This window comes from Athene cunicularia, assembly GCF_003259725.1.
Source record: "Athene cunicularia isolate RWA chromosome 2 unlocalized genomic scaffold, athCun1 chr2_part2, whole genome shotgun sequence".
NCBI lineage: Eukaryota > Metazoa > Chordata > Aves > Strigiformes > Strigidae > Athene > Athene cunicularia.
The window spans coordinates 8,483,605-8,498,977 of record NW_020799096.1 but is presented as its reverse complement, the minus strand read 5'-3'; the positions used below and the strand labels follow the sequence as shown (position 1 = coordinate 8,498,977).

Sequence of the window (15,373 nt, the reverse complement as noted above, 5' to 3'; positions counted from 1 at the left end):
TGAGGACTGGCATTTTATCTCACTTAACCTGTTAATGACGTGCTTGAGATTTTTCTTTCTGGTTTCAGGTCAGAGCACTGAAAGAGCTCTGCCAAATGCTGTCAGCAGCACTCATTGGAACATGGGTATTAGATTAGGAGGGAAAAGAGAGAGACATTATTTGTTCAAGTCTCCATATAAATTACAATAGCTTTTGACGTAGTCACATAGAAGTTCTTGAGAGCTGTGTGTCATGCCAAGCATCTATTTCCATTTTATTTCAACTTTTCTTTTTAAAGGCATAGCTGGATTGTCTGATATCATTAATGGGCAGACCAGCAACCAGTCTAGTTTTTTACAACATTAATATCCTAAGTGGATGCACAAGCTGATAGTGTGAAGAATTTATACACAAGCCAAGAATATCCTTCAGATGTTTTGACTCGTGACGTCTTGGCAATATGAAAAATGAAACCCATAACACAGTATAACTTTTGTCATGTTCAGTGGTGTAGGTTTTGGGGGTTTTTTCCCCCCCTGCTTTTACAGTTTTGCACCCGGAATGAAAGCCAGGAGTGGAGTAGGAGACTTCATAGGTGATTCTCTGCTCATCAGGGTAATACCTGTAAAGTCTGTAATAATACAGTGTTTTCTCATGTCTCAGTGGTTTCAGATTTATGCTCTTTCAGAGCCATTCTGAGGGCCTCAAAGTTCCACAGCAGTATCATAGTAAAAGTATGATGGTGTTAGTAGATCATAAATGTTTCTTCAGTGGTTTGCAGCCCAGTGAATAAGGAAACAGAGCATTTCCTGCATTGCAAGTTAGGTGCATAGGATCCTGTGTAACAAAGTCGTCCTCATCTGATTCTGTCTTGGCACATAGCTATACTTACTCTGAGGCAGACGATTAATACCATGTCTACTATGATGCTAAACCAGACGGCCCATAATGTGGGAAAGTGGCACCACTGAACTCGTTCTAGGTATTTAATTTTAAAGAAGATAATGCTGTGATTACCTGTAAGAGAAATTAGGTGAATTATACAGGTCTCGTGCACCGACATCTGCATGGCATGGCTGATTTTATTTACATCTTTCAGCACATTAATGGTGCTTTTCTTCAGTAATCTTATCCATTGTCTCCGGTTATATGTTACAGTTCATTGCCTCCAGGGTCTTCATTCAATGTCGAAGATAAACTCCAGTGAAATGTTTCTGTTTAGGTTTAAATGTATGTTAGCTGAGCAGATTCTATCAGTTTAGCTCTGTCAGCTACTGCTGTGAAGTAGTGTATTGATTAGAAAGTATTGGTATTGAATTACAGGCTTAACAGGGACTAAATGCTGTTGTGATCCTTCTTAAAGAGTGCTTGACCTCTGTGCTCACTCCTGATGTGTGTACAAAAGCTGTAATGCTGGACAACTTCTGGTCTGAACAAGGAACCCTTCCTCAACTGGAGCTTGTGAGAAGGCTGGTTGCTAAAGAACTAATTAGCACTTTGCAGTTAATATGATGCCTTTTCAAAGTGAAAGTGTCTAGTCTTTGATGGCCTTGTCAAGGAGCTTGGGTTTTTATACACTTTTATGGAGCAGTACTTTATCTCTGCCTCAGTTACTCAGGTTGTTAATGATAGTGGAAAATAGAGATTAACGCTGTAAATCAGTAAAATACTTGAAGTCAATTAGACACTTTCTATTCAATTTATTTTAGCCCAAATTTTAGCTGAGGATTCTCAGCTTAATTCCAAAGTGCCAACCAGACAGTAATGCCTCTTGAGCACTTGTCTCCCTTCTGCATTCACCCAAATTCCCCACAAAGTAGACTTCTGTTTTAAAAATTACATGTTTTGTGTCTGTGCTTGTAAACATACATCTTTATGTTTTGTGAGGGAGTAGCTGTATAACTGCATGGCAAACTACCACCAGGCATTGAGGTGGCACTTTTTTATCTGAGAAGAAAACATGGGAATACTTCTTTTTTGGTTTGTCAAGTGAGATACTGGGATCTACCATACCAGCATTTTTCTCTTTACACGGACAGAACTTAAAGCTTGCTTAATGAATGTGATGAGCAGGAAATTAACTGTGACTAAATGTCATCAACTTTATATGCTGATTTATGCAAATATTTCATTGGAGCAAGTCTGCTGCACTCTGAGAAGCAAATTGCCAAAAAAAAAAAAAAAAAAAAAAAAAGAAAAAAAAAAAAAAAAGGAGAAAACCCCCCAACCCATTTATATAGCTGATTCCATTTAGGCTTTTGCTCATCCTGTTTTGCCACAAGCCAGACTGATCATTTATAAATTGCTTAATAAAATTGGTCAAGACTGCCAGACTCCTGAATATTTTCTGTGTTGGTTAACAAAGTTTTCTCAGTTCAGTGGGTAATGGACAAAAGACTTTTTCAGAAAATCAACTTTGAAGCTTTGAAACTTAAGCTCCTGACTTTCCAATTGTCACCAAGGATTCCATGGGATTTCCTTAAATGTTGCGTGTGTCTGTAGCTAGAGTTGTAGAGGCAATTGCCATATTTCTAAAGATGATTTTTACTGCTGTGTGAGATGGAATAGCGATGATTTCAGCACCATAGTAGCACTTCTATTACACACAACCTGACTGCAGGTAAACCAGCAAATTGTAACACTGCTTACAGTAGACAAAGCATTTTTCTAATTTAATTGAAAGAGCAGACCTCACCAGATGGATGATTATTGTCATGATGAGGTAGTGGGCTCTTTTCCTGATGGTTTCTGATTAGTGTGGTACTATAATTGAGAGAAACTGTTTTGTTTCAGTAGCAAAATTCTTGCTCATTTCCATTCTGTGCTCGTAGCAAGTAGTAAGGCAACAGCTTTCAGTGACAGAGGCTTTACAGAGTTTTGATTTTAAGCCGAGGTGGGGTTTTTTGTTCAGTGATCATATTTAATAAACAGTATCATTTTCATTGCTCTGCTTTGGTTTAATGAAAATGCTCATCCTCTTTGCTGTGTGGCATGCCAAGTTATATATAGAATGATTGATTAACGATTACTAAATTTTCACTAAAGCTTTCTGGAACCTTCAACATTCGAACAAAAATAAATTTGAATATGAATTTTCCAAGCATTTTGATTATAAATAAATAGTGGAGGGTGTGAATTCCAAGTCTGAAAGGATCAGTTTTTTGCAAATCATTGATGTATAGGACCTCCCATCGCTTTTAGTTTTACCCTACTGCTATTCCTACTGAAATTCAAGAAAAAAAGATAGTCCATTAAAATGCCATTGCAGTATGTACATGATTAGGGAAATAGTTGCTTTATTTCACATGTAGCAGTATGGTCGGAAAACGTGTAGGGAGTTCTAAGGATATCCAAGCCCAAATAAAGGACCTTCATGTGGGTTACTTCACTCCCCTTCCCAGAAGTTTACAGTTCCTTTTGAGTCACAGTTGACATTTCTTTAATTGGGCACATCCTGAGCTTTCTGCTCAGCCTTCTATTCTGATGTAGGTCTGTCTTGGAAATTTTAATATATGAAGGCTGTTGTGGAGTCTTATGGCAGATAGCAATCATTTGTAAGGAAATACTTAAATGCTGGGGCAGGTGTTTGTATCTGAAGATTTTCAGAGAAAAATATGAATGTTCAAAAGTAAGATTTGTAATTTCTTCAAGATTATGTTTGTTAACACACCTAAAAGCAAGAATATTTTTGTTTCAAAAAAAATACACAATGTATATGTATTTATGCTTTGTGATTTTGATCTAAAGACAGCTTAAGAGATAATTATGCGGGACCTTTTCTGGTCCTCTAGCTGGAACTGAACACACTGTGGAAAAAAGGGAAAAAAAGTCTTTTTATATTTTATATGAAATGCAACTGCATGCACATGATCATAGCTAATCAAAACATGCCATTTTGTATTCTGTTTTGTATAAATAACCTAGCTCAGTAAAAGCACTGATGGTGGAGATACCATCTTGAAAACGCTTAATGGTATGGTGTACTGTGGTCTACAGCAATGACTACAAATTTTGCAGGTGTACCTGAAGTAGCTGGTTAATTTGGAAATGCATAGTGATATCACCCCAGCAGCTGACAGTACACCAGAGTTCTAGGTAAGCTGGGCCAGTTCATGGTGTTCTGTGGCTCTGCTGCTGTTGATATCTGAGTGGGCTATTTAAAAATTAGCTTGTGTGTTGGCTTTTCTGTTTTTTTCATGTATGAAAAAATATGGAATTAAAAAAAAAAAAATCCTTCTTTTTCTCCACATGTTAAGTTTCATGTTAATTCTCTGCATGCTAGTTCAGCTTCGTGCTTACTTTCCCAAAAGACAATGTTGAAACCTTGGCCTCGCTGAAATCAGTGGCAAAAACTGTAACCAGAATTTCCCTATAAATCTACAGTAGAAGAGTAGGAGCTGCTTTTTGAGAGCTGATCAAACAAAATAGACTTTTAGTTTCCATCTACCACATGTGTGTGAATCTTTAAATTCCAGAGAAAGTTGCTTTATAGCATTTGGGTAAATAATGTAGTATATGTTGTTTTATTTCTGTAGTGTGGTATATTTCATACATTTTGTTTAATGAACAACAAAAAAAGATTTTCAGGTTTCTTCTTTTTGCTTCCTGGTAATTTGTTTGACAGCTGTACATAGATGCTGCACATAGAGTAGATTCACTGTCAGCATATCTTCCATCTTCTCCTATGACAGGCATAAACATGTATGACACATGGCCATACCTCGGTCATTCCCATTTACTTCAATACTACATTTGGTTTAATTGTTATGGTTCCTTTTCAAATTAACAGCACTTCTGCAGTGCCTCTGTGTTGGATTTTTTTCCCCTTGATCACGACAAAGTGTCCAGAGAGTAATTCAAATTAACCTATTAGTGCTCTGTGCAGCTATAACTATTTTTTTTTTTCAGTGAGACTTTTTTGATTAGCTGCATCAAAGGTTTTTATCAGGTCAAGAAGCGCTGTCTATGCCAGCTATTCTTTGTTCAAGGCTGTAGCAGCAGAGCTAGAGCATTGTGTTTCAACAAGGCCTCTTAAGGAGGATGAGCTGAGAGAAAGCTGAAAGTGAAACCAAGGAAACTAAACTCGATTTAAAAACAAAACTTGAAGTGATGATTTTTATTTGTTTATATATTTTTGTCTCGCAGAACAGTACTACTGCTTGATCCTAAATACACCATTACATGGACATTACAAACATTTTTACTGGCAAAGGAACTAAACTTCCAGTGAAAGTCAAAGAAACATTTTTTTTTTTAAACTGTCCCCATAATCTTTATAAATGTACCATTCACTGTGCTGTTTTTCTCTCCAGATTCAAGCCACAATATTTTATATGCCTTTGAGAGCTTTCTCTTGTCACTTTTTAAAGTTGAAATGAAAGTTTCTTTGCTATTTCTTCCAGCCAGCATTTCGAATTTGACTTTTTCTTTTCCATATTTTTCCTCCAGCCTTTCATATTCTTTTAAAATGCCAAATTCTAAATTATAAACTTGGAATAAGATATATTATGTAGATGTTTCTGACATGCTTTGTTTAAAATCATCACTCAGAGCAACATGTGACATGATCGAAGTAATCTCATCAGTCTCGCAGGCTAGAACAAAATAATTATGTACAGGATTACAAATGTGAACCTGTTCTCTCTTAGAATAGATGGAGTGCTTTACCCTTGTGCTGTGCTTTGGTCCCACAGTGATGTCAAAGTGTCAGCAGTCATTAAGAGAAAAATAGTATTTGCTTATTCATTGAGAGACAGGTGTCAAACCTGTACTTTACTTGACAGTAATTTTTTCTCCTTTAGCAGGAGGACAGTTATTTCTCCTGTTTCTTCTTACTACCTTATTAAATTAGCTTTCTTTTTAGTGTCACTATGCTGCATTTTCTGTTTGCTTTTCTAAAATAATTAATAACTATTTTAGTAAACAGTAGATATTGGTAATGTAGTATGTAAAGCAGTAAGCAAGGAAACTTTTTTTTTTCCTCCTTGCGCTTAGATTCTCCTAAAACCATATTGTGGGAGACAATGATGATGCATCTGATGCTTCTGTAAAACCTTATAGGTGTAAGTCTTTCTGTTACAAGCACTTGGATGATTCCTCTTTTGGGCCCCATGAGAGAGGAGCCCACAAAAAGGGCTGCACTGTAAATCCAGCAGAATAAAATTAAATAGCTATTTCTGTGGCAGAGGTCTGCTTTAATGAGCCTTTTTGTAAGTACAGTTCAGCTGTCTTTCTGTTTCTCAAAATAGTCATCATTCATTGTCTTGATTTCAAGACCAGTTCTAGGAAATTACATTTTCAGTTTCATGAACAAGAAAAGGGATTATTTAACCATGTGTTTTCTTGGTAATGAGGATATCTTTAAATCTTCCTATGATGTTTAAAGTGATGATAAATAAATAATGATCTTTGTGTTTTCATGTATCATGCCAATAGATATAGCAGGTGTGATTCTCTTATGGCCACATGAATTTGCTGGGAATATGCAAACCAATTAAATTGTTCTATTTATTACCTGTTTTATTAAGCTTGGTTTTGGTTTTTCTTCCTTTCTGTCAATATGATTACTGAAAATCAGCCTGACCATTCATTTCAAATGTTTCATCTCTAGCATGTCCTCGAGCAAAAACATTCCTTCTTGCAAGCTTTAATGGAATTTAATCTGTTAAATGTAATTTTTCATATTGCTGATCCAACTGGGAAGTCTGTAGGTTTGTTATATGTATTGAGTCTTCATTTCTCTGAAGTGCTATTGCATGCTGTTGATGGCCACTGGAAATCAGTTGTGTGGGTTTTTTAGGGAGTAGTTCATACACATTCATTTATTTAACAATCTGTTTTCCTTTCTGTATTTCAGTTTTCCAGTTTGACACCGAATTCTATATCAGTGGACTTGCACCTCTCTGCGACCAGCTGGTTATACTTTCATATGTAAAGGAGATTTCTGAAAAAACGGTAATTGGTTTTATGTTATTTTCTTCACAGCACTAAACTGCCCTGTGAATTGGGCCTTAAACTAGTCACGCAGATCTGATTATCTGTGAAAAAATTTGTAGTTGCTCATAGTGAACAGTGCTCCAAACTTCTCTGACCTATAAAATAAGGTCAGTGGAGGTGATGTTGGAGACTAATGCACTTACTTTTCAGAAGTCCTCTCTGGGTTCCCTCTCTCATTTTTCTCTCCCTTTTCTTTCTTTCTGCTATTTCTGCACCAGAAGAAATGAAGAATGTTTTTTAGCAATAAGAGGGGCTTGCTGACACTGGGAGTAGTGAAGTTGCTCAACTCAAGCAATAAGAGTCACTGTGGCAGGGTGGGATGCATGATTGCAAGCGAGTGGCATCATTGTCTCCTTTGCTTTCAAGACCTCTAGTTGTGTACACCCAGATATGTGCGTAGATAGGTAGAAATTAGAATGCATGTCAGCCGTTCTTAACTGCGCGCAGACGAGTGCCGCGTCTGTCTCCGACATTTATTTCATATTGCCAAATAAAAGACGAGGCAGTGGAGGAAATCCTTGAAGTTGCAGTGTGAGAATGGCAGATGCTCTTGATCATCTCTTTGATAGTATGTCTGCATTAGACAACCATCACCATAGTAACCTTAAGCAACTGGGTGCACAAGTTGCTAGGCAATGAAATGCTGTAGGTTCAAACAAATGCTCGAGCCTGCTGAAATCAATAGGGTTAGCTTCTAGCTCTGCTGCAGGATGTCAGATTATTATTTCTTTATTTATATTAAGGAGAAAAATAATGTTACAGCAGTGTTTCCCAAGAGAGCCAGTACAGTAGTCGTCTAGTGCGGGAGAGTCGATAAAAGAAAAGGAGGCAAACAAATGGGATAAGGAAGGGGGAGGAAAAGGTGTGTTGAAATGCTAGGGAGCAAGGAAATTGGGAAGCTGCTGTTAATGAAGTAGCAGCGTGGGAAAGAAGCTAATGTAAAGGAGGTAGTGACTGATAAAGGTTAAAGTCACTCTAACTGCTTCAGGAAGGAAGGATAAAAAGATAATTTCAGGTGACGTAATGGTAATAGAACAGAGGAAAGATTTTTTTCTTTTTCATGTATTTGCTTTTAATTAGCCTTTTAAACTCCAAATGCTGGACTTTGATAAACTTCTCAGCCCTCTGGGTAGCCCTAGCAAGGAAATAAAAGTACTCTCCTCTCTGATACAGTGTCTGTGCCCTGGTGTGTTAGGAAATCCTCTGTTAAGAGTCTTGGCTCCATGATCCCAAGCTGCCTGAGCTTGCTGCTCGCTACAAATGCTGTTGGGTTGTGAGGAACACAGTTCTTCCTACACTTGATTTCATAGCTTTCAAATAACAACCTCCTGCATGTTACGAATTGGATCAGAATTGAACTCGTGGCTTGCTTCCCCCCACCCCCCCCGACACTTGCATTGAAATAGTTAAGTCGAGAAAAGCCCCAAGTGGTGCTGCTGCCAAATGGCTAGTCTAGAGCTGTGTAAATCCACATTGTATGTCTCCTTGCTCTTTCATTCTGTGTTTTGTTATAATTCACAGCCAGAAGTAGAAAATAAGAGATTGTCCTGGACCTTGACTTAATTAAAAATACAGCTAGTTGAAGACAGAGGTTTCTCTTTGATAGAAGATGAAAATCCATGATGTCGTCTTACCATAAACACCTACACTGCACTTGAAAGTTCATGTTACTGTAAGATCATTAGCACAGCAAGTGGTTTAGATTATTCTTAGGTTAATTCTTTCCCTACTGCTGCTGAGTGCTTAAAAGTACAAACTTAAACACCAGCTAAAAAAAAAACAAGTTCGTCTTGGTACCAGAATATCACTGATTTATAGATGTCTGTGCTTCAGGGCCTCAACCCAGCTGAGAATGTGTCTTAAATTGTTGCTCATTGAGTACAGTGGTTGATTATCATCTCTTATAGTCCTGAAAACTTCTGTGACTAAGAGCAGAAAAATAGTGAGCAGACTCTCACTATTTAGACAAGACCTCTGTCTTGTCTAAACCTCCTTCTCTGCACTGATCTGTTTAAGGGAAGACAGCCAAAAGTAGGAATAACTTTCCTTTGTGGTTCAGATGCAATTACAGCTACTCTGCGGAGCACAGCTTTGCAACTTGTATGTTTTGCAGCTGGGTATCCAGTGCAAAGTACCGGTCCTTTGGGGATGTTTGCAGCTGTTGAAATTCAGCCTTGTTTGTAGATGACCATCAGCTGACATGGCTGAGGTAAATCATGCAGGATGCAACTAAGATGTTGGTGTTTTTCTAGGAAGTGGAGTGCTGTGCAAGGCCTAGACTGGATATTGTACAACCCCTGCCTGAGTCCTGTGAAGAGATCTCTTCAGATGCATTAACAGTACGAGGATTTCAGGAAAATGAATGTAGAGATTATCATTTAGGTAGGTGTTCTTAATACTGTTTTCTATTATTTTCATGCCTTGGTTTAAAAAAGATTTGGTTTGGGAGGACTCAGCCTTCTTTTCATCTCCTTGAATAACTGTCTGTAACTGCTTATGACACTGAAGTGTGAAGTAGAAATCCACAAGAAGCAGTCACATGAAAGAAAACAAATGTGCATCTTTAAACATCATGATTTGTAATGCCATCTGTTAAGTACTAGGGAAGGCAGAAATACAGAGCTCATGTAATGTCCAGTATCGTGGAAGGCAGTATCTTTGATGGAGAGGTATTCAACATTGATATGTAGGAGCTCTTGTGTCTCTTCGGATGCAAAGACTTCAGGAATAGTGAAATGAGTGGCACAGTGTCTGGAAAATCTTCTTTAGAGACAAAGATGGAATAAATGTTGTTTCAACAGCAAGATGCACCTGGATCAACTTAAAAGGGGCACACTGATACTTAGCTTTCCTGTACTGACAAAGCTCTCTGTGTGTAACAGACCCCAGAATGGTAAAATGTAATGATTAGAAACTGGAGTTTGGCAAGTTCAGCTTAGAAGATAGGTTTAATTATGTAATAGGCAGGGAGATTAGGCCCTGGCACAATATATACCAGAGTATTTTAAATAAGATGGGATGGTTTTCTGATATATGCGTTGTAGTTCAGAAAGACAAATGGCAAAGCTGATGCAGAATTCCTTGGTGAAGATTATATAGCCTGTGTTATACAGAAACATTCCTTCTGGCTTTTAAAATCCATGAATCTGATTTTTAAGCATCTTCGCTGGCAGCATGCTTCAAATCATAGGCTTGGCAGGCCTCTTTGTGTACATCAATGCCCTTAAGCCACTAGAAATACAGTATATCTCCTCCTGATGTCCAAAACATCTCTGCTGCTATCAATAGAATTGGGATTTCGTTATAACTGTCCCTAAGCAGAACATTCATGTCCACAGTTCTGCTTTTATACTTAATGAATATTCTAGTTGATCTGACAAGTCTAAATTTTTTGGATGGCTTTAAAACAAGCATTATTTTATGAATTGCTTATCAGCTCAGGAGTGTATTTGTATGCGTGTATAGATACACATAAGGGGTGGGGGATGGTTTTCTTTCCTGTACGTACAAAATATTGATGATGTTTCTTCATGGGTTCTGTGGAAATAATAACTATTCTGAGCAGTCATCTTCTGTGTTTGATTTTACCTTTAAGTACATTTTTACTTTGAGCTTACTCAAAAATAAAGGCTTACGGTATAAGCAACTGCATTATACATATAACCTTAACTTATAACATTGCAAATGCGTTGCTGTAATGATGTGCTGTGTCCCCAGGGGTTATGGCATCTATCATTTATGCTTTTGATGGCCTTGACCTTGATGGGGAGGATAAGTTTATTGCAGGCTATGTAGTGTAATAGTCCTCTAAAAGTATAATAATGTGTTCTAAACCATCATAAAGTTTACACATAGTGGATGAATCAGAATTTGCAATAAGCTGTAGAGATTTTTTTGAAAGATATTTTGCCATTTAAACCAGTTTTAATTTATTGGAGAATACAGCTTCCCAAACAAGCATGTTCTGCAGGAGTCGCCTTGCTATCTTCCTTGCATCTCCTTTTTTTAAATTCCCCTCAAGGGTGTACTAAAAAGCAGGGCTTTACTTAAGGAAAATATAATAATAAGAAAACTGTGTATGCATTTGCAGAGTATTCGGAAGGTGAATCACTCTTTTATATCATCAGCCCGAGAGATGTGGTTGTGGCTAAAGAGCGGGACCAAGATGACCACATCGACTGGCTTCTTGAAAAGAAGAAATACGAAGTAATTTTTATAACATCCTTTCCTTCAGGCTTTCCTGGTTTGGAAATTGGAGTGGGATGATGAACTTTGCTAGGTCGTTTGGATTGGATAGTTTCTGTTCCTACAGTCATTGACTAAATGCTTGTAAAGCGTAGCAGTTGACTATACATCTCTCCATCTCTCTGGAGAGTTAGTCTTCCTACTGAAACAACTCATCTGAATTGCACCCAAGTGAGGTAGCTGAATTAGATGCTGTGAATACTGCTCTCAGCATCTGATATGAAATGTATTAGCTGTCACTGAAAATTATTAAAGCTGCTTTTTGGCTTTAAAGCAGCAGAACAGTTAACTAATGAGCTATGTGGATATTTTTCTAGATCTATTCCATCTAAAGAGGGAAGGGAAGTGGACTTGGTGGACAATATTAGATTTTTCCCATTCTATATGGCTTCCACTATAGAACAAAAGGGTTGTGTTAGGATATTTTGCATTGCTCCACATTACTTACCACATTGCTCCACATTACTTACTTTAAAAATAAGTTTAAAAATTTAATTTTTAAAAATTACTTATTTAAAAATTACTTATTTTACCACATGTTCACTGCTCCACATTACTTACTTTAAAAGTAAAATAATACAGTTTTGAACTGTAGGTGTTCATGCTGAAAATAGCATTACTAACAAAAAACAGAGCCAATATTAAAAACAAGGGTATACAGCTTCCTTGGAAAAAAGCAGCTCAGTATTTGGTTGCGTAAATATCTGTGTGTTTAAGCCTTTATATCTAAACACCTAAAACAATGATAATAAATTCTTACAGACAGTATCAACATGCACCCAGTGTTCTGGATTCTGATGTCCAGCAGTTAACAGCTGAGAACAGTTGTTACAATGCATAAAATAACTTGCAAATTCTTATTTACTTGTTATTTGTTACATGCCCATAGCAAGAAAAAAGAAAGAAAAAAAAAAACTGGAAAGACATTTGGCACATATTCCTTTTGTTAATGCAATCATGACATTCCTTATGCAGATTTGTTTAAGTCCTTTGTGGATGCTTTTGCATCTGAATAGCAAACTCATACGATGAGTGCAGTTTTGCAGTTTATGTAAATCGCAGTATTTCGTCCCTGAAGACTCCAGTAATTTGCAAGTGACAGCTGTGCATGTGCCTTTATGAAAGCCATTCAAAGGTAGCAGATAGCTTGTGTGTTATGATGTATGTTAAAGGTTTCATTTTGTTTGTAAAAGTGTTAGCCTTGTTGCTGTACATTTGAAAGAAGTAAAAGAACAGCAAATGACATTTAAATATAAATCAGTCTGACTGGAGAACACTTTTGGGCTGGCAAAGTGAAAGGTAGCCTTCCCCCACTCCCTTTCCTGATGATTTTTTTCATGGGTTTTCGTAGTGAAGGGTTCTCATTTGAAAATGATCCAATGTGATTGCATTGTCTGTTTCGTTGTAATCTTGCAATTTGATCCTAATATAGTAATGTGGAGTGAACCCAGATGGAAACAAAAGTAGTTTTCTCTTTGGTTGACTGCTTTTGTTTGAGTATGAATTCAAAGCTGTTCATCCAACCATGGCATTAAAAATTCTAGTGCTTCAAACACCCTGCTCTGAAAAATAGTTTATTTATGCAGTTCTAGAGCTTTCTGTATTGCAAGTTTGTGTATTTGGCTAGTATCTCTGTTTTCTACTTTTTGAACACAGGAAGCTTTGATGGCAGCTGAGATCAGTCAGAAAACCATAAAAAAGCACAAGATTTTGGTAAGTCTCAAAACCTGCTATTCAAAACAATATATCTGGTTTCTTTTAGAATGCTGTGAGATGCTACAAATATATTTCCTGTTCTGTATCGCACCAGACAATAGCTGTTAGGCATACTCCAACTAGCATTCAATTTCTTGGTTTCAGCTGCAGAACAGGAATGTCTGGATCTGGATTTTATGAAGGTGCTATTGACATTAAAAAGAAGAGAATTCCACTTGTCTGATTGCTGATGGAGTTTTTGTTTACTTTTACATTTTATTAAATTTGCGGGTGTTTCAATTAACGCACAGAATTGTAATGAGATTGGGTGGGGAATGACACATTTCTCTCTAACTTTTACCTTGTACAATGGACAGGGTTTTGGCAGGAGTTTAGAAGGCACAATTGGAAGACCTTTTAAATGCTATTGAAATTCATTTACAGTTTCACATCTACTTCTGTCAGTGCTTTGCAATTCTCATAATTTTACATAGTTAAGCTCATTTTCTCCTGTATGTTTATTTCCTATGTTTATAGTCCACAGAGCAACAAAGGGTATCGATGTTTAAGACAAAAGTGGGCAGGAGAGAAGTGTAATAGCCACAAAAGCATCACTAATTTTAGCTCTTTTTTTGTTTGTTTAAATTGACCTCAGTGTGAACACATTGGTGTTTCATTAATACTGCTGCTTCTTTAAATGGAAATTTCTATTTAAGTACAAAGTATTAGATGTGCTTAATTTTAGCTAGATTACTGCTATAATATGCATGCTCTATATCCATACACCTTAAAAATTATTTTCCTCTTGTGTTGTCTAGAAGTTGAATCAAGACCTAATGGCATCCCACAACCTTTCACAGTTTGTAGGATTTAGCTGCTTTGTGACCCTTGCAAAAGATGTAAAGAATTGTTAAAGGAGGTCCTGCCAATACATTAGAGGGGGAGAGGGGAAAAAAAAGCTTTTGGTTTACAGAAATATGCTCCACTAGGGTGAAATTCAGCACGGGTATATACAAGCAGAATTGTTGAGTATATGGTGTCTAATGCAAAACCTACAGAACGGGATGGGGGAAAATGTTGACATCAAGGCCTAAGTAAAGGATTAGTGATACAGGGATTTAAAACAACTCATGCTCTCACTGTTCAGCAGTGATCAGATCAATGACACCACACTCACACCACCTGACAAGTCTTGTAGGCTTGGGAATTTTTGAGGTTGCAGTAATGATCACTGCCCCTCTGCCCCTCTTGAGCAGAATGCAAGGGTCCTAAACTGTCACAGATCTACAGCTTCTTTCCTTATACTGCCTTCTCTGCTCACTGGGGAACTGGCCTACAGGAGAAAGAGGCTGCCAGAAATCTTAATTCTTGAGAATAGTGAATTTGAAAATACAAAGGTGGTTCTTATAGTGGAATGAAATACTAAAATCTGGTGTATGTGTGTGCTTTTTTTTTTTTTTTTAAATAAACTTTGTAACAGATTGACCAATTGAAGTTGTTAGATACCTCTGTTCATATCCTGGTCTACTCAGTACTGTCCTTGAACAAAAAATTTATATTATGCCTCAGAAGACCCAAATGTTTATTTTTATAGGAAACATGGACTTTTTCATTGTACACATCTCTCTTTCTTTTATTTTTCTTTTTTCCTTTTTTTTCTTTTTTTTTTCTTTTTCCTGGAAACAACATGGTTTTAGTGATATGATTCTTTATTTATGCAGTGAATATGCTGGACTGTGTTGACCTTGACGCCAATGTTGAGATTACAGCAGAAGGCATGGCTGTTTTGCTAAAATTTTAATATATTAAACAGCTACCAGAAAAATTTTACAGCTGCCCTGTGTGATAAACTCTTGGGAAGGGGAATTTAATGTGTAATAATATGTAAAAATCTTGCTAAATTCTCAGTAATTCCTTTACTTCATGGAGCAGCACTAGGATTTATATTCTCAACCAACATTTTTCCATCTTGCAAACTGTGTTGACAAAGAAAGTGTCTCATAGCGTGGCTGGTTATTTTCTTTTTGAGATAACCAATGCAAGCACTGAATCATCAGCTATGTGTTTTGAACAATCCTTAATATGTAGAGGTGGCACAGTCTTCTCAGCATCAATGAGTTTATGAGAATTATTTAAAAGAGCATCTTAATTTGAACCCATGAGTGGTCTACAAAGGTATTTAGTGTTGTCTGTTCTGTGGGCCCTACATCTAAAGGAGAACTGAGACTATCCAGTTAGGGCCTGGTGCTTGACTTAACAGCAGTGCATACAGCTGGAATTATAGTTATTGTGACAGTCAAATAGTTGACTTCCAAACTTTTATAACTAATTCTTTATTTTTCTTTCCTTTAGGACATTGGCTTAGCCTATATAAATCACCTAGTGGAAAAAGGAGAGTATGACCTGGCAGCTCGGTAACTTATTATTAAAGATTTTCTTTGCTGTCTAAAGTGTGTT

General features: G+C 37.0%; 1 protein-coding gene across 1 annotated transcript in view; it reads left to right on the top strand.

Annotated features, from left to right (window-relative positions):
- Positions 1-15,373, top strand: part of VPS41 (VPS41, HOPS complex subunit) — a 110,104-nt gene that overhangs the window by 66,487 nt on the left and 28,244 nt on the right. The window contains exons 11-15 of the mRNA XM_026843885.1: positions 6,837-6,934; positions 9,229-9,358; positions 11,067-11,182; positions 12,878-12,934; positions 15,269-15,330. Coding sequence (XP_026699686.1) covers positions 6,837-6,934; positions 9,229-9,358; positions 11,067-11,182; positions 12,878-12,934; positions 15,269-15,330 — 463 coding nt within the window. The remainder of the gene's footprint in view (positions 1-6,836; positions 6,935-9,228; positions 9,359-11,066; positions 11,183-12,877; positions 12,935-15,268; positions 15,331-15,373) is intronic.